We start from the raw sequence: 27,987 nt of genomic DNA, 5'->3' as shown, positions 1-27,987 counted from the left end.
TGTTATTTTATTGAGGTAGAAGATAAGAGTATCTACAGAATTATCAGGAGATACCCATAGAACCCCCTCCATTTCCCCATAGTGATATTACCCCTTTGTTGGTGTCAGCAGCACTATCATTTTGTTTGAGAGGAAGACCCACTGAGATCTACGTGTTTTTGCCAAGGTTCCCTCAAGCTTACCTTTCTACTATCTTCCTACACTCATGGCCTTGCTGTAATAACTGGCCTTAGAGACTATTGCGATTAATCCTATCATGTCCTATACCCATTTATTATCAGCATCCACTAGAAATCCAAGACTCCCAGGTTATTGCTCAACCATCTGCTTAAGCTGATTCAATCTCTCACCCTTCCTCATGTCCTGAACTTCCTAAACTCAAGGAATACTATCATCAGCAAAAGCACAATCTTCAATCTTTTCTCTGCATACCCACTCATTTCGCCAAAACCTGGCATCTTCTTAAGAGCACTGACTTTCCCATTGCCCTCTCAAATGGGAGCTGTTTTTTCCAGACCCTATAACCAAAGAATGTCAATACAGAGTGAGCTTTTCCCCAGTTTCTCATTTTGGCTGCCAGGCTATCCCTCTGTCCTCCCTTAAATTCTCCAACTCTTTGAATGCTCATGCTGACAGAGTATTCCACGATACCCTATTTTTTGCAGTCATTCATAGACATCTAGATTAATCCTCATTTCTTGAAGATTTTAGCACTGGACTTTCTGCCAGTTTTTTCAGCACTCTTCCTATCATGATTCTTGGTGATATCAGTATCCATGTAGATAATCTTTACAATACTCAGTCCCCTGACATCTCCTTCAATGATCTTATTTTCCACACAACTGCAGACATCCACTCCCATTGGCCTATCCTAGACCTATAGTTTCTACCTTTATTGCTTGTATATTCCTAAAAAAATTCTGAAAAACTATATACTGTCTTGTACCTTTTTTCCTTTTAAGAACTGCAATGCAAAGAATCTTAATGCTCTCCGTTAACAAAGGTTCATATGTGTCTCTCCCACTTCAATAACTTGCTCAACTAACTATACTGTTGGTGTCATTTAATTTCCTTTAGAAGCTCAATTATCACAACTTGAGGAAGCATCCTGACCTATTATGTTAAATACTCCTATTGTATACTTTTATAAGACTATGTATCTCCCCTTAATAAAGTCGTAATTTTACATTTGTCTGTGTGATTGATGTTTCCCCATAGAGTAAAATTTACAAAGGAAGGGAATGTGATTTTCTTAACTCACAATTATATTCCTAGTGACTAGCACAATCCTATCATGTAGTAAACACTTGGAGGAAATACTGAATGAATAAATGAATGAATAGTTTTAAACTGTAAAAGGAACCTGTTTATAAATTGAAATCCTACATGAAAATTGACTTTTTTGAATTGGAGAAGGGAGGCAGATGTAGGAGGCCCAGAGCCCTGCCTGTTTCAACCTCCTACTCATTCTCTTCCCAAGAAACCTAGAGCTCCATGAAATGGAATTTGAAAATAATTGACCTACATCAAGAAGTTCTTAAACTTTTTGTTCTCAAGACTCCTTTACACAGTTAAAATATAAAGACTCCAAAAAGTTTTTTCATGTTGATTATACCTATTGGTATAATATTAGAAATGAAAACGGATAAAGTATGAAAAATACATCAGTTCCTTTAGAGTGGCTAATAAGTCTATTACATGTTAACATAGTGTATTTTAATAAAAATCACTATAATTCCAAATAAAAAATCAGAAGATTGTATTGTTTGACATTTTTGTAAATCTGTAATATCTGAATTCATTGTTACAATGTCATATGTCAAAGAGCCTCTGGAAAATTCCACTGTATGCTTAATGACAGAATGAATAAAGCAAGTAACAGTAGTTTTATCAGCACATTTTGAGAACTACTGTAATAGATCCAAAGGTCCATTCTAGCTAGTATTGATATTCTTATTTAATTTGAGATGTTTTGAAGATTGAGTATTACCAAAATACTAACAAAGAATGTGAAGTGAATAATAGGCAGAAAAATGTTGAATTAAAAAAAAGGGAAGACTAATAGAAGAGTGGTTTTTATTAGAAAGCCAATTTTAATAGGTAACAAATCCATGTATAGCCAAGTTCAAAAAGATACCTCTATTGTAGTATGTCACATGCATTGCAATTACTTGTTCATTCATTTTGCGTCTTTGGTCTCTAGGAGAATGTCTAACACTAAATATTTGATGGATGAATTTAACCGCCTACATACCCTATCACACTTTCTATAAATCACAGCAAACTATTTAATAAACATTCAGCAGCTTTTTAGAAGTCATGATCCTATCAAGAAAACCATCATCATCTATGTGGTATTTTATTGTCTTTATAAACTCCCAATCACTTTCCTCATGACGCATTTAAAAATGGTCATTGACTTCAAGTAGATTATGTCATCTGACGTAATTCTTAATGAGGGAAACCAAAAGTCGTGACTTTTTTTCTTCTTAGATTTGAGGTTTAAGATGAACTTCAAGTAGGAAAACAGGAACGAACTGCTCTCCATATTAAAAGTGGGCATTTGTTAATTTTACCCTCCCTCATATACAGCACTTACATGCTGCATACTTTGCTAAATATCATGCACGGGCATCTCAGATCCCTAATTTGGCAGGAGTAATATCTCCGGAAAGTATCTCTGGAGGGCGTGGATGTCCTGCTTCTCCTCCCAGGGATCAGGGCGGGGGCACTAACTGGTCCAGTCATGCATGACCGGACTGAGCATTCGCCGGACGTGAGGAACCTCCTTTCCAGAAGCGGCGAGTCGCAAGGGATCTGACTAAAACTTAGGCCGTGGGCCTGCAGGGTGCGGCTGTCCCCAGGGCCCTGAAGGGTGTGGGAGGGGAGTAGGCCGCCGGCCGGGTCTAACCCGCCAGGTCTATTGGGCCTAAGCAAATGCCAGACCTCCAGGCTGCTGGAGAGACCGAAAAAGAGGGACGCGACATTCCGGTCACCTCAGGCCTCAGCCGGACTCGTATCCCCACACTCCGAGTATGGCTGGCCTGGCGCGCACGCGGCACCACCTCAGCGCCGACCGTCAGCCAGGACCGAGACACAGGAGGGAAACGGGTCCAGAAAACACGACTGCCTCTGATTGTCGTGTACCACGAGCCTGGGCCGCAGTCCAGCAGCGAAAGTTAACCCGCTACTCACGCAGCTCCGCCCAGCGCCGCTCGCGGCAGACGCGGAGCCGCTGATTTGGCCGGAGCGGATTCGCCCAGGCTCGGCCAGGGGCGGGGCAGGTTTCCCGCTCCCAGCTCTCCGACCTTGTAGGAAATAGGGCCTACTGTGGCGGGAGGAGGGGCAGGGTTTCGACGGAGGGAAGAGTCTGGGAAGGTCTGGTTAGGGAGGAATGAAGCCTCCGCCCTCCTGTGCAGAAGCCTTTAAATACGGGCCCGGGCCCGGGACTCGGGGTGAGGTAAGAGGAGATCTGGCGGATCGCAGGAGTGCGGCCCAGAGGGAGGAGCTGTCCAGGCGGTCCGGATAGGAGCAGAAGCCGCGCTCGGTGCTTGGTAATGGGCCTTTCCCCCGCTGGCCCCGCCGCGAGGTCGGGATATTGAGGGGTTCCGTCAGCATGTGGAGGGAGCGCAGCCGAGGTGTGCGCGCTGCTCGGGGTAGCTTCCTGTGCTTGGTCCCGGGCTTCCCATCTCACGACCCTCACCTCCTCTTTTGGACTCTGAGCGGGAATCGCCCTTTGGATCTTTTACCCTGGGGATGGGATAGGTTGGGCTTTATGTTCAAGACTCTCGAGTCTTCCAGCCGCATCTCTTTCTGCTTTTTTCCACTTTCTGACTTAAGTGAGATTTTCCCGGCGCCTCAGAAAGCCGAACGTCCACTGAAGGAAGCGGTCTTTTGCTTAGGGACCCCATTTTGCTCTTAGAGTTATAGTCTTTGTTTGTGTAAGGTCTGATCACCTGGGGCTCTGCCTCTTTCCTCACGTCACTTCTTAAGAAACTAAAGAGAATACGAAGCCAGAAAACCCTTTCGAGGGCGAAATCCTAAGACATTCTGTTGTCACATCTGGGCTGGCCTGGAATCCCTTGTTGGCCGCCACTGTATGATGGTTTTATTTCATGTCAGGGAAGGCTTTTCTTGGGTGCTCTAGGAGATCGTGTTGGTGTGGGAGCTTGAATCCTCTTATATAGGAAAATGATTGAGTAGGATTGAGAATTCTGGTATACAGAAAAGAGGAATTCACGGGTAGGGAGCTTTTCACGGATATACAGGGGAGTAGCGGTCCACTGACTGCCCTCAAAGACACAGTGAGTCTTTGAGTTTCTTAATATCCTCTAAGAAATGGAGAACAGTAGTCTGGTCTGTTTCTTCAGGGAGATTCTGGAAATGAAAGAGCTTTACTGTCTGTTCTGAGATGTGCTTGGTTGTACCCAGCATCTAGTTCAAGGTAAGTGGTAGACAGCCCTGACTGAAAGGATCTCATTTCTTTTCTCATTGCTGCATTTCTTTCTCTAACATAAAATCTTTAACTAATAATCACATTCAGTTCTCTCTCTTGCTGTTTCTACAGTCTATATGATATCTTTTAGCTATAACGTTAACACCCTCTCACTGGTTAAGTATTTTTCCTGGGTCAGGCATCTGTTAGTGTTTAATTTTTGGAAATGATTAAAATGATTCATGAAGATGTATCCAGCTATGACATCGATTTCTTTAGCTACTGGGTATGCAGAATATACTGAAGAGGGATATTTGTTAGCCATGTCTTCTAGATTGAAATACTGATCTGAATTTATAAAAATTTAAATGAAGAGTAGTTTTAGAATGGCCTGTTTTTTTTTTGTTTTTTTTTTTTGTGATTTTCCCAAGATACAGAGGTAAAAACTCATTTCAAACTGGCTTATAAAGTAAGTAACCATTCCCATTTCCCTGACAGCACAGTAGAGAGGGTCAGAGGGTACATAGAAGTAGAAATAGAAAATGAAATCAGAAGACATCAGTGTTGGGGAAAATATATCACCAACACTGTATCATGCTCCATATTAAAGCTTATTAATGATTTTATTGAAACTTCTAAGTGATAATTTATTTGGGTTTGCACAAATTGTATATCTACCTCCTTCTGTAAATTTTCTATTGTCATCTATAAGCCATACTTAGGAAATAGCAATGCAGGGATACCCACATGCAGTTCTATAATACAGGTTCACTTGGTATCAATAATTTACCCTAGCTGCTGTAAGGTAAGCTGAATACAGCCTGGCAATCAAAGTGGATAAAAAGTAACTGGGAAGACATGCTGAAGTTATACTGAAGAAGAGGAGATGATAGGATTCTGGACAGTCTCTACAAAAATACTAGGATTAGCCATCTGAACTAAATATATTCACATACCAACCCGGCTTCATCTCAGAAAGATAGGCCCTTATGGGGAGTTACTCATTCATTCAATTAATATTTATTGAGAGCCCACTGTTCTAGGTGGTGAGGTGAACAGCAGCAGATAAGAACTGTTAGCCTGGGAGCACATTATTAAACAATGAACTCCTTGAGCCCAAGTTGCCTCATATAGACGTTCAATCCATGTTTATTAGGAATTTTAGCAGAACCTGTTCTGCTTGATTTGAGGGCATAGTCTGCCCTAATAACCTCTTGGCTATGGAAGTAAGTGATAACCCCAAAGATCCTCTGGTCCAAAAATACTTTGAGATATCAGATTTTAGGTATTCTAGATATACTGGTTTTTTTTTCTAAGCATTTTTTTTATTGTTAGTTTCAAGTATACAGTACATTGGTTAGACATTTATATAGTTTCTTAAATGATCCCCCCTCTAGTACCCCTTTGCCTCTACACATAGCCACTACATTACTGCTGACTGCATTCCCTATGCCATACTCCCCACCCCCGTGATCATCGCTTAACTACCAATTTGTACTTTAACCCTTCACCCCTTTCTCCTAGCTCCCCAACCCCCCTTCTCTCTGGCCGTCACCAGATTGTCCTGTGTTTGTGAGTCTGTTTTCTATTCGCTTGTTCTTTTTGCTCTTTAGATTCTACATATAAATGAAGTCATATGGTATTTGTCTTTTTCTATCTGACTTATTTCAATCAGCATAATAACCTCTAGGTCCATCTATGTCATTGCAAATGGTAGGATTTCATTTTTTTATGGCTGAGTATATATGAACCATAATTTCTTTATCCAATCATCTGTCGATGGGCATTTAGGTTGCTTCCATATCTTAGCTATTGTGAATAATGCTGCCATGATCATAAGGGTGCATAGATTTTTACAAATTATTGTTTTGGTTTTCTTTGGATAAATACCCAAAAGTACAATTGCTGGGTCAAAAGGTAGATCCGTTTTTAATTTTTTCAGGAACCTCCAGATTGTTTTCCACAATGGCTGTACCAATTTATAATTCCACCAAATGTATGAGAGTTCCCTTTTCTCCAACTTCACCAACACTTGTTGTTTTTTGATTGATGATAGCCATTCTGACAAGTATCAGGTGATATCCTATTGTGGTTTTAATTGGATTTCTCTGATGATTAGTTATGTTGAGCATCTTTTCATATATCTATTCATATGTATTTCCTCTTTGGAGAAATATCTATTCAGCTCTTCTCCCCATTTTTTAATTGGTTGGTTCGTTTTTTGTTGTTGTTGTTGAGTTGTATGAGTTCTTTATTTATTTTGGATATTAACTCCTTATCAGATGTATCATAAAACAAATATCTTTTCCCATTCAGTAGGTTGTCTTTTCGTTTTGTTGTTGATTTCCTTTGCTGTGCAAAAATTTTTTAGTTTGATGTAGTCCCATTTGTTTATTTTTTTCTTTTGTTTCATTTGCCCAAGGAGCTGTATCCGAAAATAAATTGCTCATATGAGAGTTTATAGCCTATGTTTTTTTCCAGAAGTTTTATGGTTTCAGATCTTGCATTTAAGTCTTAAATCCATTTTGAGTCTATTCTTGTATCTGGTGTAAGAGGGTGGTCCAGTTTCATTTTTTTGCATATGTCTGTCTAATTTTCCCAACACTATTTATTAAAGAGACTGTCTTTACCCTATTGTATATTTTTGCCTCTTTTGTCATATATTAAATGAGGGTATAGATGTGGATTTATTTCTGGGCTCTCTATTCTGTTCCATTGATCATTGTATCTGTATTTATGCCAGGACCATGCTGTTTTGAATAGTCTTGTACTATAGTTTGATATCAGGTAATGTGATACCTCCAACTTTGTTCTTGCTCAAGATTCCTGTGGCTATTTGAGATCTTTTGTGGTTCTATATAAATTTTAGGATTATTCTAGTTCTCTGAAAAATGCCATTGGTATTTTGATAGGGATTGCATTGAATCTATAGATTGCTTGGGCCATGAGCATGGTATAGATATACTGGTTTTAATTAGAGAGAAAAGTTGGCTAGCTGTCTAGTAAAGGTGTTACAGTGTGTGGTAGTTCTTCATGTTCATCATAGTTCAGGACTTGATCTTTAGCCTTGCGTATCTGGAAGGTAGATTCCCCCCTACACCCTCATGGACCCAGAGTTAATGACACTTTAAATGTCAGCTTATAATAATTATACTCATAAAAGACTGATGAATACACTAGAATGGAACTTTGCTCTCACCGTAGGGAGATTTTATTCCAGTGCCTGAAATACTTGTGTATCAAATCCAGGCCATCCCTTGTTAGTGTTATGGTTCCTGGGAATCTGAATTCATAAGGCAACATGGAATCATTGGAGAATATGCCGTCCAAGCATTGGGAAAGTCTATTCTTGCGCCATCTCTCTGAAACTTGAATACTTTTGACTTCTAAATTCTGTGCCACTCTTCTCTAGACAATGCTGAAATAAACACTTATTCTTGTTCTTAACTCCCTCTTTTCAGGCTGATCCCCTTGCCAATCCCCTTTCCTTTTTTTTTCCCTTTAGTGGTGTTTGTTAGATTTTAGCTACACTATTAATGCCATTGGTTTTTAGGTTACTTTCAGCTATATATAAGTTACCTTATAGTATTAAATTATAGCCTCATGTATTGTTATTGTTATGCTTTCCTGAAAGGGGCATCCAAGACCCACTTTCAATTTATTTCCACCCTGGGAGACAATTATTGCCACTCACTACTTCTTAATACCAATTTTTTTGGCCCAACTAGGCAGATCTCACTTCTTTAGACTCATTTCCTCTTATTTTTTTTCCTATTTCTTTTTTTAAAATTAAATTTATTGGACTGATATTGATTAATAAAATTATACAGGTTTCAAGTGTACATTCAATAACACATCATATGTATATTGCATCACGTATTCACCACCCAAAGTTAAATTTCCTAGACTCATTTCCATATGTAAGTCCTTATTTATTTCCTTCTCATCTGGAATGCCCTCCCCAACTTACCTTTTCTTTCTATATCCTACTCATTCTTTAGGCCAACCTTAGATTCCGCCTTTGCCTAGATGTAGATGTCTTCTTATTTTGATTTTTTTTCCTTCTCAATCTTAACACTCGTTTTGACAACCAATTATATTGCTTTTTATAATTTAACCATATTACCTGGGTGCAACTAACTCCTTTCCATCTTTAAGTCAGTTTAAAAGTCACCTTCTCAGAGTCTTTCTTTAACTACCCTATCTAAAGAAGTCTTTTAATCATAGACAGCCGCTCCTCCAACATGTTTATTTTCTTTATATGGAATTTATCACAACTGCCATTATTTTGTTTGTGTGCATTCCTACTAGAATACAACTATGTAAAGTTAGGAATGGTATCCGCCATGTTCACTATTGTATCCACAGTACACAAGACAGTAGTGACAGTTACGTATAGTAAGGTATTGTAATGTTTTTCGATGGAATTATTTCCTACATAAATTGTTAAATACTTAAGTGTCAGGACCTATATTTTTCTATGGTCAAAGCCTCTGCTATGCCCACACAGTAGACCCTTCAGTTGGGAATATTAATTTTTCATGAAGGTGAAGAAGGGAAAAGGCCTGAAGTACTTTTTTGGAAAACAGATACCAAGCCTTTTCTATTATAGAGGAGGGAACAGCAGCAGTGAATGAATGCTGGAGACACATCTTACATCTTTGGTACGCCTGCTCCAGGCTCAGGTGTTCCTTCCACAGTTGTGAGCTTTTCAGAACATTCCCTTGAACTTAACCACTTAGCAATCCCAATGCAGTGTTTTCCTCCTGTGCAGTTTCTCTTTCTCCTGGCATATAGGGCACTTGAGGCCTGAAGAGTGATAAAGGGCAAACTGAAAAGTAAAGGGTGAGGAAAAATGAAACATGGATGGTTGCCAAAGTAAATTTTGTATTTTTGCTGGGGTTAATCTTGGAGTCCTAAACGTTTAACAGGAATATCATATTTTTATGGCTATACAAGTGATAGTAGGGAACTCTTAACCTACTTATTTAGATTACTAAGGAGAGAATCTATCAGATTTAGCATGGTTTTACTATTTCTTGGTAAGTACATCCACACAATGGAATACAGTGTAACTTAAAAAATAAGAAAGAGGAGAGGAAATGAACAGGTCTTCAGAATACCTTAAGTGAAAAAAGCCAAATGTTGATAGTATATATGGTATTCTACCTTTTAAATTTAGAAAGAAAGGATTATTAATACATATCTATTTACCGTACTGTATTGAAAACACTGGAAGGATACACATGAAACTACTAAAGGGGTTGCTTGTGGAAGCAAAGTAGGGGATAGCAAAGTAGATAGAGATGGGTAGGCGTGAGGCTTCTTAGTGTATAGACCTTGTTATACAGATTGAATTTTTGAGCCATATGAATGTATTACCTATTCAAAACAAAAAAATAAATTAAAAAAATTTCTTGATGTATATCACTAAGAATTTTGCTTTCTTTTATAGAATCGTTAGATTCCAAAGTCTGCTCATATACTGTTTAACTAAAATTCTGTTTCTTTTTATAGTTTAAAAAAGTCATTAGACATCAGACTTTATGAGTTGATATCTGCTAATAATGACCAATAAAGATCAATTTATAAGCCAAATTGTTTACTAATACAGACCAGGATACTTGTATGGGTTGGTCAGCTCATTCTCCTCTAGCAGGGAAATATACCCAGAGAAACAATGAAGATTAGAACACTGTTTGATTAATACAGGTTCAGTCTAAAGGTAATTGGATCATCTTAATTATGTGCTTGTGTATCTTTTTTCATAATAGGAATATACTTGCTAGGCTTTGTAATTAGATGAACCTTCCAGAGTGCCTTCTCTGATCTATGCAGGAGTATATGAATAAATTCTTAAACTCTCTACCATTTTTATTTTCTTTGGAATCCATGAATTAGGACTTGGCAAGTACTAAAATTCTAAGAACTTGATGAGTTTCACAATTTTTGTTCTCATTATAATGAATAAACTGACATTCTTATGTATAAATTTGTTCTTTATAATTTTGATTAGTGTGAATCAGTTTACTTAATGGCTTTTGAAAACCTATCAAAATCTGTGTAACAGCTTTGGTAACTACAGAAATTACTTTCCTTTATCTTTGAAAACGAGTTTAAGATCATTGTCAAATACCTGAAAATAAACTGCTGAAGTCAGATTGGGTGGGGAATATACTCTCAGAGGCCAATTTTGAACTATGGAACTAATCTTAATATTTGTCGTGTTAGTCTAAACCTATCTCAAGGCCGACCTTTGTATACCAATATTCATTTAAGCAAGATTTGCACTGGTATGTTCACCCTTGAACTTTTCCTTCATCAAAGTTGCCCTACTGTATTAGAGGCGTAAGTAAGGTTTTATTTTGCTTCTTGATTTTCTAAATATTGTGTCATTATAATCTTGTGGCTCTTCTCCAGTAATATCAGTTACTGTAATTTTTTCCATGTTTCATGCTAGTGCAGCCGAGAATAGGCTAGGTCATCCAGTTGGAATGTTCTTTTTTATCACTCTTTTCATAAATCTTAATGAGTGTGAATGTAGAAAATCTTTCCATATATCTGTCACCTGACAGTTCTTATCAAGTGATGAATGTGCAATGTGATTTCTTTAAATTTTCTGTTTTTAATGGAATAATCTTACTGTTTCCCTTCTAGTATAATGATGTTTGAAATTAAGAAGATCTGTTGCATTGGTGCAGGCTATGTTGGTGGACCCACATGTAGTGTCATAGCTCAGATGTGCCCTGAAATCAGGGTAACAGTTGTTGATGTCAATGAATCAAGAATTAATGCATGGAACTCTCCTACGCTTCCTATTTATGAGGTAAACTATATTAAGCAACTCTTTGTTTCTTAAGCTTCTTGTTTTCTTACTGTTTCTGTTAAATAATTTACTATTGATGTAAAAATTTATGACTGCAACTGATTAGAAATTAAATGAAAAAATTTAGATATACAGTGTTATGGACATTGTAATTACAATTATGTCGGGGGGCAGTGTCGGAAGCCAGCCGACCAAGTCAAACCGGGTACCTGAATGGGGGAGTGGGGACTGAGAAAAAAGAGAAGACAGACAGGGTGCAGGAGGGAGAACAGATCTCACACTGTCTCTCTGAGTTTATTTCTTATGCTTCTTTTTATACATAATCTGTTCCTTTGTGTATCCCAAGATAACATAATTAAAGTAACATCCTGAAGCTCGAGGTACAATCGACACTTCCTTTGACACTCCCTTCGACACTCCCTTTGACACTCCCTTTGTCTATACTTAATCTTCTTCCTGGAATTCCACAGAACCAGCCTTTTCCTTTTTATGCAAGCAGGCCTCCCGAGATAAACCATGCACTCTTTTGAATTTGGGGAGCTTTATCTCCCTACAGGGCAGAAAAAATTTAATTACAATTATGTCAAGTATGGCCAAGGAAAGTGGAAAGAAGTATATTAGAAGTGTATGGCCAAGGAAAGTGGAAAGAAGTGTATATTAGTGCAGTGAGGGTATAGGTACTTTTTTCTCTTCTCTGTTTTCTAATTTTGTCTGTTACTATGGTTACCATATTATAATAGTAAAATTAAAAAGTAGTATTCTATAAACATAAAACAATAGATGTTTATAGTATTCATGTAAGTGTGTTACATTTTTGGATTATTGCACTTATATCAGGTAAACCTTAGATGGATAAATGGTGTCTTTCATACTTAGTGTTTAATATCACAAATTTGTTTAATTGGAACTTCAAAATTTATGTGAATTCAGAGAATTTATAGTTGAGAAAATATGCTTTAACTATTTTATTAAGCTGGCTGGGTCCCATTTTTTATTATTTCACTGTAAAATGAGTTCCTGATATGCTCTTGAAGACCAATAGGGAAACATTTGAAAACTTCATGGTAGAATTCAATGTATCATATATATAAACGTTGGATAGAAATGCTTTGTTATTTATAAGACTGTTGTCAGCCATAGTCTTTGGGCATGATAGGCCTTTGGAAGGGAAGTCTCAACTCAGATCTATCTAGGATAAATCTTCCTGCTCTTTATAGGTTTGTGAAACAAAATCCATGAAAAAGCACCCTTAGAACAGTGGCAACTCAACATCATGGATTTACTCATGTGAATCAGATTTAAGATTTTAAAAAAATACCCTCTGTGTATGTGGTAGCTTCCGTTTGTGCTTTACCCTTTCTTCTACCAAATGACCTACCTATGATGATAGTTCTTTAAAACCCCAATATTATAGCATTTCTTTCCTTGTTATAAGTATAACATTACTACTATATTTGGTTTGGGGAATTTTTAAAAACATTTTGGAATGATAACTTGAAAAAGCATTTTATAATTCCGATATCCATAAAAGGGCTACAAGTCATCTGAAATGCTGTAAGCCATATTTGTATCCAGTCATTTAGTAACTAATTCTGCCAGCAGTGTACTCTAGTCTTAAAAAACAAAAGGCACCTATCAGAATGGCTAAAATTATTACTACTGATGATACCAAATATTGACAAGGATTTAGAATAATTGGAATTTTATACACTGCTGGTCAGAATGTAAATTGGTACAGCTGTTTTGCAATACCGTGTGACAGTATCTACTAAAGCTAAAACTATGTATAGCCCATGACACAGTAATTCCACTCCTAAACTGTATATCCAACAGAAATGCATACATATGTGTACCAAAAGACAGATATTAACAGTGCTATTCATAATAAACCCAAATGGAAAACAACCTAAATATTCATCATCAGTAGAATGGATACATAAATTATAGTTTAAATCCTGCAGTAAAACATTATGCTGCATTGAAAATCAGTGAGTCTTTCAGACTGACTGCGGGGCATGAGTTGACTCCCACCCAGAGGAGGCTCATGTGGGATTTCAAGCGGTTGCAACAGGACTCACCTATGGTGTCAGTGGCACATCATCTGAAAATAACATGCAGTAGAATGCAGTTATATTTTGATCAGAAGGGACACTCTTTGAAGATAGTGCTTTAAAACAAGTAATAAAATTTTCTGAAGAATATCCAAATAAACCACCAACTGTTAGGTGCTTATCCAAAATATTTTATCCAAATATGTATGCTGGTGATAGCATATGTTTAGATATTCTTCAGAATGGAGTCCAACATATAATATATCTTCTATCTTAACATCAATTCAGTCTCTGCTGGATGAAGCAAATCCAAACAGTCTAGCCAATAGTCAGGTAGCACAACTTTATCAGGAAAACAAACAAAAACATGAAAAAAGAGTTTTGGCTGCTGTTGAGTGAAGTTGAAATGATTAATAATAGACAACCGGTGTGTTAATCTTTTTCATCACTGTTATATATAATTTACCTCTCAGTAGAAAGGCTAACAAATATTAAGTGCCACAGGTTTTAAGGATTCTGCAGAAAAAAAAATCCTTCAGTTTAGAACCTAAAAAACTTGTGTATCTTGATTAATGTACTTTTAATTGCATGGTATGAACTAAGCTATTGCTTACATAAATTTTTCATATCTCCTGTTTGTATTTTTTTCCAACTGTGGAGTTTTAATGACAATATATACATTTTGCAAAACTGTTCTTTTTCCAAATATCAAATCTTATTTTTAAATTCTTTAGATTTTCAAATTGTAGAAATATATATGAATATTGCATATAAGCTGTTAAAATACATAACTACAAAAAATCAATAAAACTACTGCATACAAGAATATGGTTAAATTCTCACAAAAGTAGTATGTTGCCAGACACAAAATAACACCTATTGTATAATTCCATTTGTATAAAGTTCAAAAATAGACAAACTAATCTAATTCAGCATGATGGTAATTTGAAGGGTGGTAGTGGCTAGGAGAGGGCACATTGCAGGCTCTGATTTACTGTTAATATTCTAACTCTTGATGGATAGTTGTTACACAAGTGTATTCACTTGTGAAAATTGAGCTATAAATTTTTTTATACTAATGTATATGTACTTTTCTGTACTACCAAAGGGTGTCTTGTACTCAAAAAAAAAGTATACACCATCTGTAATATTTGGAATTATACATTTTTTTGGAGAAAATTAATTGGTTGGGCATATTCCCTGGCCAAGTTCTTATTTAGCCAGATTCTTATTATTGATATTACTATTTCTATTATTTGAAATCTGAAACTCTTCCTCCTAAGACTTCAGTGCTTTAAATTTAGGGTATATAGTTATATTAAGAGATTTAAGATCTAAAATGATTCATTTTCTATATCTTGTTTTTTCTCAATAACTTGCCCTTTATAAACAAAGAAACAAAAGTATTTCTAGTTGTTTCACACTTTTATTTCATACATAAATTTTTTCTTCTTTAAATTTCTCTAAATAGAATTTAAAAGATTTGAAAATCTAGCTAACACTGTGCTCATTAAAAGCAGTGTGTGAGTTCTCAAAACAAATCCTTTAATTGCATTGTCTTTACTTAATGGTTATTAGTTAACTAAATGGTTGATTATTTGGTTTCTAAAGTCTTACTTTCACCTTGCTTTTAATATGAAAATTAGTTGATGATAATATAGACAGCTGTTTCAGTTCTGCACTATTTGATGTAGCCTATAAAGGAAGTGATGGAATCTTTTTCCCCAAATCAGCTGGCTTTGCAGGTTAAAAACAGGGCGCTACTACTTTAAAATTCTAGGAGAAATCTTCTTAGCAAGTAGAATGATTTTCCTCTTAGCAAGTAAATGACTTTAGGCTTATAATTTTCATGTGTCTTTCTTAGACGTCAGTTATTCCTTAAATTTATAAATAAAAAATTTTAAAAAAGATTTCCATAAGGTTGTGTTAAAAAAAAAAACTTGGGGAAATGAACTGTATGATCCGATTATTCATTTTCAAAGATATGTTAGGCCTTTGTTCCATATTTATTCTTTATGTCGTAAATGTGACTAATCCTGCACATTTCCTTGGCCATATTAGTGATGTAAAACAGAAATAACTATAAAAGAAGAAAAATGAATGGCAGGTTTAAAAATGAAATGGCAGAGTTCATGCTGCTTTCTGAATTGCTTTATTGAGTAACATATATTGTTACTAGTTGTAATTTTATACTGACCTACCTTGGACAATGAAAAGAAATATTTTTATTTCCAGAGCAACCTTGGAGATATTTGCAGTCAACTTTCTCCTGTAAATCTGTATCCTATAATGCATTTTTTCTATAATGCATTTTTAAATATACAACCAAATAGATATGTTTTCAAAGATACTATAAAAATCTGTGGCATTGCTTTTTCATGTTAGGAAGTCCCTGTTGGTGACTAAGGTTTAACTCATGGCCACTGATAGAGAAATGATAACTAATATATAATTATAATATTTAATGTGCTCTTTCAAGTACACAGCCTCTTTGAGAATGTTTCCGCCTTCACTCTGTTCACTCTGAGACTCACTATACTAGAGAAATATTTAGAAGGAGAAATAGTAGGACATCATAGTAGATAATGTAAGATAATATAAGAAGGGGAAGGAATCTAGAATGATATCCAAGTTTCCAGTTTGGATAATGAGTGTATGACTGTGTCATTTATTGAGATCAAGAATTCAGGGTGTTGTGGAGGGTGGTGGGAGATGAAATGGTAAATTCTATTTGGTTTTATTTAGTTATAGAGGCTTTGGGATGTCCAAATAGAGGTGCTCAGGAGACTGTTGGATATATATCAAAAGTTTAGGCAAAGGATTCAGGGCTGGAGATGTAAAGTTAGGATTATGCAGGTAGTAGTTAAAAATCAGTGAAGCTGAGCTCTCCCAAGAAGAGCTTATAGAAAGAACAGAGCATGGGTCAAGGATAGAACTCTGGAAAACTCTAATGGATGGTAGGTGTAGGAGGAAATACCATAGAGAATGAAGAGTATTTCAGAGGTGAACCAAAAGCCAGAAGAGTAGTGCAAGCTCCATAAAGATATTTTAATCTCTCTCTTTCTTTCTCTTTAGTTTATTTGTTGCAGAAACCAGATTGTTTATCCTGTAGAAATTTTTGGTCTGGATTTTGCTGATTGGACTGGTCTGATTAGATTTAGACCTAGTATTTTTTTTCGTTTGTTTATTTTATTTTTGTAAGAATACTTCTTAGGTGGTGTTGCGCAGCTTAATATTCTTAATATTACTATATTTCCTGTTACATTGTATGGGAAAACAAAATTTTCATTAGAATGTTTTTCTTACAATAGAGACTTAGAAAAAAATAGATATTTATGTATGTGTAAATATTGACTGTTTCATAAGCAGTTGTATGATCTAAATTCTTGGGGAGTAAAAACCTAAATTCATAATGATAATGCAAAATTCAACATTTGTTTGAAATCACAGAAGATGTTGAATTTTCTGATAATCGTGTGGACTCAGAGTTAATTATTAACTTATGAAACAGTCAGGCACATGGTAAACAATGACACAGCATTAAAGTGAGCTACTGCTTTAATTATGGTAAGTTCAATTTTGCTTTATTTAGTAATGTTACACAGTGTACATTTACAGCCTTTAGTATATGTCTTTGATTTTTCTACAAAGGTATTATTTGAGAGCAAGTCTAGGCCTTTAAATTACAGTATAAACTTCTGCTTTTAACACATGTAATTCTATACTATTAGGTTATTTCATATGACTACTAAACAGTATGTACAACTCTTTTTCTTTTTAGCCAGGACTAAAAGAAGTGGTAGAATCTTGTCGAGGAAAAAACCTATTTTTTTCTATCAATATTGATGATGCCATTAAAGAAGCTGATCTTGTATTTATTTCTGTAAGTATATTCCTTTGTTGTGTGAGTTTTAATGTATTCTTATCTTTATAGAAGTTTTACTTTAATAGTAAATCCATTGTATTAAGCCATAGCATTGCCCAGTATAGCATTGCCCAGTAAAATTTTAGTTGTCGCTAACTTTGTCCAACACTTCACCAAATTCTTTAATGACCATTTGGTCAAATACGTCATTTCAGATTATTGAACAGATAAACTAAGAGAAAGTTCTAGTCTGAGATCTAGAATTAGGAAGTGCTGGTAATGTGCGAGCACATATGGTAATAGTATATATATTTCATCGTTTTTTGTTTCTACTGGTTGGTAGAGGTGAGGTAAAGAGAATCAGGCAGAGTTTACCTGCAAACTTACAGGCATCTCCTGTCTAGATAAATTATATTCCAAAAGTCATTTTAAATTAATTGGAGGTTGGCATGTGTTGATTAGGTTATCAGGCTTGTCCACAGACACCTTTAGGTCATCATATGGTTAAACTGTTGTACCTTTGTAATGAAAAAGAAATAGATCGAATGTTTGGTAGTAAACTCTGGTAATAAAATATTTGAACCAAGGTAACTTATTTTTTGATGTCCTAGTAACCATCTACTCAAGTATTCTGTGTGTGATGGTACAGTTATCACTGATTGGTGGCTGATATAGGGTGTTATATAATTCAAGACTTTTAGGGCCTTAAGGAATAAAGGGAAAGCCAGTGGTGTGAACTTTGACTGGGTCCTATGAGATAAAGGAAAGAAACACCATGAGGTCCATAGAGAGTAGATGCTGTTGAATTGATTATACATATTGTTAAGGACTCTAAGTCATTGATAAAGGGTTGTTTTCTAATTGGTCAGACAAAAGCAGTACTGTGAAGCTATATGAACTTTAGAAGAAAGTAGTAATGAAGCCAGTGCTAAAACTGTTATAAATTCTCTCTCTCTCTCTTCTTTTTTTTTTTTTGGCTTCCTTAATTACTTCAGAAATTGGTACAGCTTCTGTGACTCACCTACCCATCCTCTACTTAAGCTTGCGTAAGGTTAGGGTAGAGGCAGAGAAAATGAGAAAATACTTTGGAGTCATTAGATACTTGGAGTTAAGAAGTTATCTTATTCCTCTAGTTTGGATAACCAGAGCCTGGAATAGCAATAGGGAAATTTTCTGCAAAAAAAAAAAAAAAAACAACTTAAAAATACTTAAAAATAGTGTATTGTCTATGGTGGTCTGGCACGGATAACTGATTTTACATTTGCCTCTCTAGCATGAGTTGCCCTGAATCTTTCCAAGCTATCACTTTGTGTGCCTGTTAGGGTCATTATAACTCACATCTAGTTTCCATTCTCTGGGTCAGTTTCATTTTTTTTTTTATTTATTTGCTTGTATACTTTTCATTATGGAACATATCAAACTTATACAAAAGAACATGGTAGTATTATGAACCCCTATTTACTCATTCTCCATTGTCAACAGTTATCATAGCTGGTCTTGTTTCATTTACTACTTCTTTTCCTTCCCTCCCACCCTAGATTATTTTCAGGCAAATTCCAGATAGGAATAGTTTTATACAAATCAGTTTTCAGTTGTTATCTTCAGAGCTCCTTTACCAGAGGAAGCCATTTGATCATTTCCCATCACTGTCATGTTTTACCTTATCCCACTAGCCAGATGTCATTCTTCTTCTGTACTCTATTGCACCCTGACTTCTATGACTAACTCTTTTCCTAAGTTGTTCCATGCATAAAAACAACTTTTTCCTCCTGCTTTTCACACCTCAACTCAATCTTCAAGTTTTAATTTATTTGGCTTGATTCCTTTAAGTCTCCCATTAGGTTATAAGCTTGTCAAGAGAAGAGAATTGGTGCTACTTACTACTGGTTCAAAAATTATTCCTGTATAGAATTTTAGACTTTTCAAAGTACTTTTATTTTTATCAGAGTGTTATAAAACTTATGTGTTAGATTTTAGAGAGTGCGTTATCCCCATTTTTCAATGAGATCATTGAGGCAAAGGCAGCCACTGTTCCTCAAGGTTATACAATATAGCTAAGCCAAAACTGAATGCCTAGACTCTGGTCTCATGATTTATTTTTCTTTTATTTGCTAGTCTTTGTCTACATAGTATTCTGTGTCCTGAAGGTGCTAGATAATTTGTAGCTTTTATGAGCCAAGAAAGCATTTGTGAATGATATTGTAAATATTTTTTAAACTATTGATGTAAGTCTATAAAAATAGAAAGTAAAAAAGGAGTTTAAAGTTTAGTTTTAAAGACCATGATAATATACTACATACAATAGAGAGAGGAAAGAAGAGAAAATTTACATTTCATTTCAGATTATGAACTCCTTTAGGAGAAGAACTGTCTCATTCATCTTTATATACTCAGAGCTTGGCTTATAACTTGACTGCCTTGGTATCTGACCATGTATATTAGCTTTTCAGCAAACATTTATTGAATGAATTCTCCAGATGCTTCAACCTATTCCTTCTGGTGATTATATTTATAAAATGTATTATTTTCGAGGAACTAATAGAGGGTTAGAGTCAAGGGCACTGATTGTAGTTAACTTCCCATTTGACTAGCTAATTAGTGGTCTAAGGCCTATCTTGAAATCACTGAGCGTCTCACAGATAATCTGTTTTTAATCCCATATACTTTCACCAGGTGAACACTCCAACCAAAACCTATGGAATGGGTAAAGGCCGCGCAGCAGATTTAAAATATATTGAAGCTTGTGCTAGACGCATTGTGCAAAACTCACATGGGTACAAAATTGTGACTGAGAAAAGCACAGTTCCTGTGAGGGCAGCAGAAAGTATTCGTCAAATATTTGATGCAAACACGAAACCCAACTTGAATTTACAGGTATAAAAAAAGGAAACATTACAATCTAGTTTTTCATATGTAAATATTGATGCCTTAAAGTTGTCCATAATTAATTTAGCTTAAAACTTTCTTTGCATCTACGGCCATGCTACCCTGAATAAGCCCAATCCCAACTGATCTCAGAAGCTAAGCAGGGTCGGTCCTGGTTAGTACTTGGATGGGAGACCACCTAGGAAAACCAGGGATTGTAAGCTGACAAGGTCCTTGCAATCTGTGAGGTCAACCAAGGACTGCCTGGCCTAAAAACAAAACAAAACAAAACTTTCTTTGCATTGGGATTCTAGGTGCTGTCCAACCCTGAGTTCTTGGCTGAAGGAACGGCCATCAAGGATCTAAAGAACCCAGACAGAGTACTGATTGGAGGGGATGAAACCCCAGAAGGCCAGATTGCTGTGCAGGCACTGTGTGCTGTGTATGAGCACTGGGTTCCCAAAGAAAAGATCCTCACTACCAATACTTGGTCTTCAGAACTTTCCAAACTGGTTGGTACATAGCATTCAATTCTCCATTAAATTTAAAGGGAAGGACTTATTTTTCTTAAACCTGATAAATTACATAGCTACTTTCTTAATATTAATAAAAGGTATGCTTCTGAAGATAATATTCTTATCCATTATGAAATAATTATGAAATAATTTTCACTGGGGGATCAAATATCAATGTATAAAATATTCTGGAAAATTCTAAAATTTTAATAAAATAAGATAAAATTGAGGATACATTAAAATAGTGATTTTTAAAATCATTCCTTTTTATCATCTTTCGTAAACATCTTTTCTAAATAAAACATTTTTCCTTACCAATCCATCCGTTGCCTTCTCAAATTGAGCCAGCCCATCAGTAACTTTTATATCTCTCTCAGTAATATGCATCAACTGAATGAAATATAATCCAGATGTATAAAATTGCTGTTTTAGCTCATTATACTTTCTTTAAAATTTTTTAAGGCAGCAAATGCTTTTCTTGCCCAGAGAATCAGCAGCATTAACTCTATAAGTGCACTCTGTGAAGCAACAGGAGCTGATGTAGAAGAGGTGGCGACAGCCATTGGAATGGACCAGAGAATTGGAAATAAATTTCTGAAAGCCAGTGTTGGTAAAATGAAAATATTTGGTATATAAAGTGGGTTCATTTAGCTAGGTCTCTAAATTTAAGGAAGTGTTTGTTTAACTTAATGCTCTTAAAATAATTATTCTATTTTATGTATAGCCTTTGGCCTATCCTATCAGGGACTTTTTAATGAGGCAATAGTTAATTACTGACTGATTAGTAGGATAAACATAGTTCAGTGTTTTAGGAGGAATATATTAGTATTTAGTAAGAACATTTAGGAAGAATAAATTTGGGAGACCACATAATAAATAACTCAAGTAATGCCTTATCAAAGCAGGTAGTAAAAAATTCGCTATCATTTGCTTTTCTTACTAACATACTTTTGGAAATGTGGCCTTGGTGAAATACAGTTGATCTTCATTATTTGTAGATTCTGTATTTGTGAGTTAGTTTACTCACTAAAATTTATTTGTAACCCCAAAATCAATATTTGTGATGCTTTTGTGGTCATTTGCAGACATAAACAGAGCAGCAAAATATTTGAGTCACCTGATACATACATTCCCAGCTGAAGTTAAATAAGACAATGCTCTTGCCTTCTTTCAGCTTTTGTACTGCAAACATGCGCTCTTTTTGTGGTGTATGAAGTGCCACGTCTTTTGCATTTTTGTGCTTTTTGTTGGTGATTTCATTGTTTAAAATGGCCCCCACGTATATTGATGAAGTGCTGTCTAGTGTTCTGAAGTGCCAGAAAGCTGTGATATGCCTTAGGGAGAAAATATATTTGGTTAGATAAGCTTCATTTTTGCATGAGTTACAGTGCTGTTGGCTGTGAGTTCAATGTTAATGAATCAACCGTACATATTAAATAAGGTATCTTTAAACAGAGACACATAAAACAATTTTATGTATTGATTGGTTGATAAAAATGTGACCAGAAACTCATAGGAATTTAACACTGAATTTCACCTAGGGGCAGCGCTTCAGTATTTGCTAATTCAGTGTTTGTGGCAATTATGTAGAAATAACTACCAGGTATAATGAAAACTGACTGTTTTTAATATATGTTAATAAAGTTGATGTAAAAGTAAATAGAGCCTTTTACAGATTAGGCCATAGGCAGCTCTTCCTGTATTTCTAGGGCCTTATGCCATTTCCTAGTACTGCTTTCTTTGGCTTTTTCTCTTTTTGATATTTTCTTCTAGCTACCATTTAATAAAAATAGCTACTATTTACTAAAGGCATATTATGTGCCAAGTTTTGAACCAGCACTTTATATATCTCATTATTAGTCCTTATAACCTGTTATGAAGGTGCTGGTATTTCCTTTATAGAGATGACTGAGGATCAGGGAAAATTTTGCAACTTGCTCACAGTCATAAAACTAATGAATGGCAAGGTGTTTCTGATTCCAGAGTTCATGCCAACCCTCACTGTATACTGTATTGCATTAGAACGGGGTGGGCTCACAGCTCGTTTTTGCAAATAATATCTTATTGAAACATAGCCATGTCTATTTGATTATATGTTGTCTGTGATTATTTTTGAGCTACAAAGGCAGAGTTGAAGAGTTGTGCCAGAGACTGTATGACGCACAAAAATTAAAATATTTACTATCTGGCTCATAAAAGTTTGTCAGCGCTATGCTAGAGTTAGATATATGGGGCAATGATACCAGATGAATGAAGAAAAAAGTAGAAAATACAGCCATAATAAACTTTTAGCTAGAAAATTATTTGGAATTTATTTATAGAATTTATTATTTGCTTGCAAATTTCACACAATTTATAAGCCCACTGATTTTCCAATATCCGAATTTTAGTATTAAAAATCCTAGGATATGCCCTCTGCTTTAGCGTGATGGAAATTTGTCACATTACTCACTTGTGTGGTTACTAAATGAAAATATTGTCATTTTTTTCTTTTTTTAGGTTTTGGCGGGAGCTGCTTTCAAAAAGATGTTCTGAATTTGGTTTATCTCTGTGAGGCTCTGAATCTGCCTGAAGTAGCTCATTATTGGCAGCAGGTATTAATCTTTATAGTCAACAACTTATTAATTTCTAATTAAAATGTTACCCTTTGTCTGTGAAATGTTTTTGATAGGATATATTTATTCCAGGAATTCAACTATTATATTCAATTTTTTATTTTAGGTTTATTTATTGGGTTTATGTGTTTTTGTCTTCTTTGCTAATCAGTTGTGATGGACGTTTCTGATAAAGCAGTATTTCTTCTAATTTTATAATTAAATTTGTTCCCAGAGTAAAGCAAGAACTTACTCTAAATTATAATTCTCTACCTTGAATGGCATAAAATCAAAATAATGGAAGAACCTATATTATAATGACTGCCAGTGGTTTGCATGTTCTGATATTTATTTGTCTTGTCCCTTTGAGATTCACAGAGCTAAAATTAAAAAATCTTTCCAAAATTGGAAATAGGGTTGACGGTTATTGAGTACTTACTCTGTGCCAGGCACTCTTAAGTACTTTGCTTAGTGCTCATTTTAGTTCTCATTACTAACATCATCTCCCATTTGTGATGAGAAAGTTGAAACTTAGAGACGTTAAGTAATTTGTCCAAGATAGCAGCCAGTATATATACCTTTCCCAAATATTTCCCCAAGTTTATAGTTTTTCAGATGTCAGCAGTGAGTGGGAATGTAAGGAAATGCACTTTTTAAAAATGGAAATGTACACTTTTAAGTTTGTTTCACTCAGCCCATCATGATGGCTTTATCTTACTGTCCTTTGTGGGGAAAATGAAGATAAAAACTGGATTTTCCAACATTTTGGGCTTATTTCCCAAGTTCCCAGGATTTGATACACTCTCTAGAAGCTTGGAGTCTTAAAAAAAACCCCACAAAAACAGTCTCTTTCCTTATGTTTATCTGGTCACCAGTATGAAGTCTTGTTTATAAACTCTTAGGAGAATAACAGATAAGTGATCAGAGACTTTTACTTATAACATTTAGTTAAAAATTGCCAAGTGTTCATGGTATTATGCTTCTTCCAGAGGCAGCTGTTTGACTGTTCTTTGTCCACTTTCTGTTCACACTCAATTTTGATGAGGGTGGGGGTAAGCATATGAGGGAGTACTTTGGAATTTGATTGCTTATAGCCTTGCTTCCACAGAGTCTGCAGAAATTGACTAAGGAGAACACTGTTTTCTCTGTGCCTTATTTAGGCTATCCTCATATGGGGTTGAAACTTAGCTGTATTCCCTATCTTTACATTCATTCCAGCCTGATACCTGGAAAGATAAGCCATATGAAAAATAAAATTTTTAGTATAGCTTTAAGTGGGAGTAATTTATTTTTCAATCTGTAGATATTAAAGAGGTTGGTTAATCTTTGCTTCCTGTTAATTTATAAGGCTTGGATTCATACAGTAGTATACGCCATAAAACTCTGAGCAATGTATGGCACAAGCTGTACCTCTTTTAATTAATCATTGCATAATTGTACGTGTAATTTCAGGTGATAGATATAAATGACTACCAGAGAAGAAGGTTTGCTTCCCGGATTATAGACAGTCTTTTTAATACAGTGACGGATAAGAAGATAGCTATTTTGGGGTTTGCATTCAAAAAGGACACTGGTGATACGAGGTATCAGTTCTTTAAAATATTTCAACCTTGTTCAGAGTGTTAACATCTTATTCTGCTGTTTGATGGTGCATGAGTATGTGAAATACCTGTATATATATAATATAAACAATAAAAATAAAGTGAACATCTATATCCTCACAGGAAATAGAATCTTCCCTGAATATTAAACCCTAAGGTATTAGAATATATGCCATTTAAAAAGCTTAGTGATACTGATTTTTTTTCCTCAGAGAATCTTCTAGTATATATATTAGCAAATATTTGATGGATGAAGGTGCACACCTCCATATATATGATCCAAAAGTACCAAGGGAACAAATAGTTGTGGATCTTTCTCATCCAGGAGTTTCAGAGGATGACCAAGGTAAGGCTTTGAGTCTCATGAATATAGGCCCTAAAACTTGTTTGTTCTCCAAAAACCTTTCTTTATTCAGTTTTTATCATTTATATCATTGGCAGGCCCTGCTTTTGACCTCATTTCTCTAAAATTAAACTCTTAGGTATTGTTTTGTCAGCTTTAATTTAAAGTGATGAAGTTACTCTGATGATTTTTTTCTGCATATTCTAAAAAGCCCTAGAGGTTCCAAGGAGATACTTCTGGGGCAAGGTTGGGGGTGCTGCAGGCCCCACATCATTATCCTCACTCACACTTCAACCAGACCATTCCATTTCTTTCAAACTCTCAACTCCTCTGGTAATCCTAGTCTTAAAATACATAGTTTCAAACAACTCCTTTCCTATTGCCAATTTTTTGTTGCTGCTGTTGTTATAGTGTCCCGACTTGTGACCATTTCTAAGGATCCATATGAAGCATGTGATGGTGCCCATGCTGTTGTTATTTGCACTGAATGGGACATGTTTAAGGTGAGGTGACAGAAATGGTATTAAGGAAAATTTTAGAGGTTTTCTAGTGATAGTTGAGGTTGAATATGTCCTCATGTAGGTGTTCTAATTATTCTTTTGGTACTGTCTTTATAGGAATTAGATTATGAACATATTCACAAAAAAATGCTGAAGCCAGCCTTTATTTTTGATGGACGACGTGTCCTGGATGGGCTCCACAATGAACTACAAACCATTGGCTTCCAGGTAATCATGATCATGGACTGGTTTGGTTTTGTTTGTTTGGTCATTTGCTTTTTAATAATGGCTTTGCATTTTAGAATTTTAATATTTTCTCATTTAGCTGTAACATGACTTTGGGGCAACATGATTACGAGTCAGTTCTCTGGGATGTCTCTGGGATTTTTGTACCTATTCCATTCTTTCCTTAAATTTGTGATCTACAGGTCATTCAATGTTTATTTCCCTTATGCAGTATCTAGGAAGTCATCAGTTGCCTATCACATAGGGACAAAATGTGCCCTGCCTTACTTCATATCACAAAGATTAAGAAAGAAAATATTAAAAACATTTTTTTCTTTGAACCACAGATTATTCTACTGAACTGTCTGTATCACACTGACCTTCTCAGAGGCCAGGTCTTTTATTCCTATACAAATGTCCTGAAAACTGCAAAATGCAATATAGTTGTCACTTGTTGGTATAGGATCCTATGCTTTCTGAGTGCTTAGCACTGTCCTAGATATGAGAGGTCTGAAGGAAAAGTATGGGAGCTTCAGTGGTACTGGCCCTCTTCTCATTCAGAGTTTGTTAATTATGGAATGCTTAGAAAACTGACAAAAACCTGCAAATAATACATTTACCTGTTGCATCTGTTTCACAGCAGTGAGTATGGGTGTGGGTGGCTCAGGTGGAGGTCAGGGAGGATAAGGAAATGTGCCAGGAGATTGCTATCAGCTAGTTTCTTAGAGCAGTGTGATAAGTTCCCCCCATTACACTTCATTATAGAGGTTTTACATTTATGTGTTATAATTGTTAATAGCTTTCTTTCTAAAATCTTTTTTTCCCCCCTAGATTGAAACAATTGGCAAAAAGGTGTCTTCAAAGAGAATTCCATATGCTCCTTCTAGTGAAATTCCAAAATTTAGTCTTCAAGATCCACCTAACAAGAAACCCAAAGTATAGACCTTACCAATCTTTATTTATAATTTTTTTAGTACTTCAGGATAGAAAATATCCTTCTGATATTTAGTGGTAAATGAACCAAGTATTTTTAAGGAAACAAAACTATTTTTTAATAATCAGTTTACATTAGCTATATGGGAATCAGCATATCTGGTAATTATGAATCTAGAATATTTTTTACACATTTTTATAATATAGTTACCTCAGTGATTGGATGAGTGGCAAATAATCATGTTGGTTTTAATGGTGTCAATTTTTGTAAAACAAAAATTAAACTTTAAACACTTTTTACTTACAAAATATTCGTAGGCAGCACTTTAATATCACATTGTAAAGGGAAAGGTACTCTTCAATTTTTCTGATCATCAGTTTATTTACTTGTCATTAAATATGTATTCTAAACCATAAAAGGCTAACCCTGTTAACCTTTCAGAGATTGTCACTTAGAGGTTTCTGGCTTAATTGGGTAAGGTGTTTTCCAAGCCATTTCTTGTCTTTAGGAACTTAGGAGGAGGATACAATAGATAAAATGGGGCCTTTTGTGCTTTTCCTGATTTTTTTTTTTTTTATTATTTTTTTTAATGCTTATGTTTCCTATGTTTCCATGTTAGAAGTAACCTTTTTGTTTTAATGAGCTGTTTCATTGGTTTTTTTGGCCCAAAAAAGTCGTCACTACTGTTTCCAATCAGTCCAGATAAGAGTAAAGGCAATTTCTTTTTTAGCTGAAGAGAAAAATCAATAATATGGTCTATTCCATTCTTCTTCACTTTTTGTTTTCCTCACTATTATTTTTTTTAGTTCAAGAGCCAAAAATATTTGTGACGTTGACTTTGCATTCTTATTTCTGTTATTCATTGCAATTTCCCCTTTTTAAAATAAGAAAACCAATATAAGCTCATGTATAAACTTAAAGACACAGATTTTATGAGTTATATATAGCATAATTTTAAAATAAGAATTTTTGTATGTATTTCCATCTGCTTTCTTCTTATGTCTCTTGTTGACTTATATTTGATTGTTTTCTATTTTATTTTTATTGAAATATGTCAGATGCCCATTTGCTGCTTATGCTGTACTGAGAGTGTACAAACTGAGTTAAGCACATAGATACAGGCCTCATCTTTTGGGAATTAATGTAGTTCAATAAGAACAGACAAATGGAAGATGAGAACAGAGACATCTGTACAGATATCAAATACATAAATAAAATATTCTGCATCAACAA

At 35.3% G+C, this 27,987-nt stretch overlaps 1 protein-coding gene and 2 pseudogenes across 4 annotated transcripts; all 3 read left to right on the top strand.

The window, feature by feature from the left end:
• The first annotated feature begins 2,717 nt into the window (after positions 1 to 2,717).
• UGDH (UDP-glucose 6-dehydrogenase) lies at positions 2,718 to 27,987 on the top strand. 4 transcript variants are annotated; one of them, XM_015597602.2, is made up of 12 exons: positions 2,718 to 2,848; positions 11,093 to 11,261; positions 17,094 to 17,195; positions 19,851 to 20,051; positions 20,357 to 20,554; positions 21,020 to 21,167; positions 23,057 to 23,151; positions 24,604 to 24,734; positions 24,965 to 25,098; positions 25,507 to 25,598; positions 25,713 to 25,823; positions 26,652 to 27,987. In XM_015597602.2, the coding sequence occupies exons 2-12, from the start codon at positions 11,097 to 11,099 to the stop codon at positions 26,760 to 26,762; spliced, it is 1,488 nt and encodes a 495-aa protein (XP_015453088.1). In that variant the 5' UTR covers positions 2,718 to 2,848; positions 11,093 to 11,096; the 3' UTR covers positions 26,763 to 27,987. The 4 variants fall into 4 exon arrangements, with proteins under 4 accessions (XP_015453088.1, XP_006922506.1, XP_015453087.1 ...); XM_006922444.3 differs by lacking the exon at positions 2,718 to 2,848 and adding an exon at positions 3,317 to 3,460; XM_015597601.2 differs by lacking the exon at positions 2,718 to 2,848 and adding an exon at positions 3,322 to 3,638.
• On the top strand, positions 11,851 to 13,898 carry LOC102880376 (annotated as a pseudogene).
• On the top strand, positions 20,148 to 20,266 carry LOC112471568 (annotated as a pseudogene).

This window comes from Pteropus alecto, unplaced genomic scaffold (genome assembly GCF_000325575.1).
Source record: "Pteropus alecto unplaced genomic scaffold, ASM32557v1 scaffold57, whole genome shotgun sequence".
In the NCBI taxonomy this organism is placed as follows: domain Eukaryota; kingdom Metazoa; phylum Chordata; class Mammalia; order Chiroptera; family Pteropodidae; genus Pteropus; species Pteropus alecto.
Note: the sequence above shows the minus strand (reverse complement) of the source record. Positions and strands in the feature narration are given on the sequence as shown.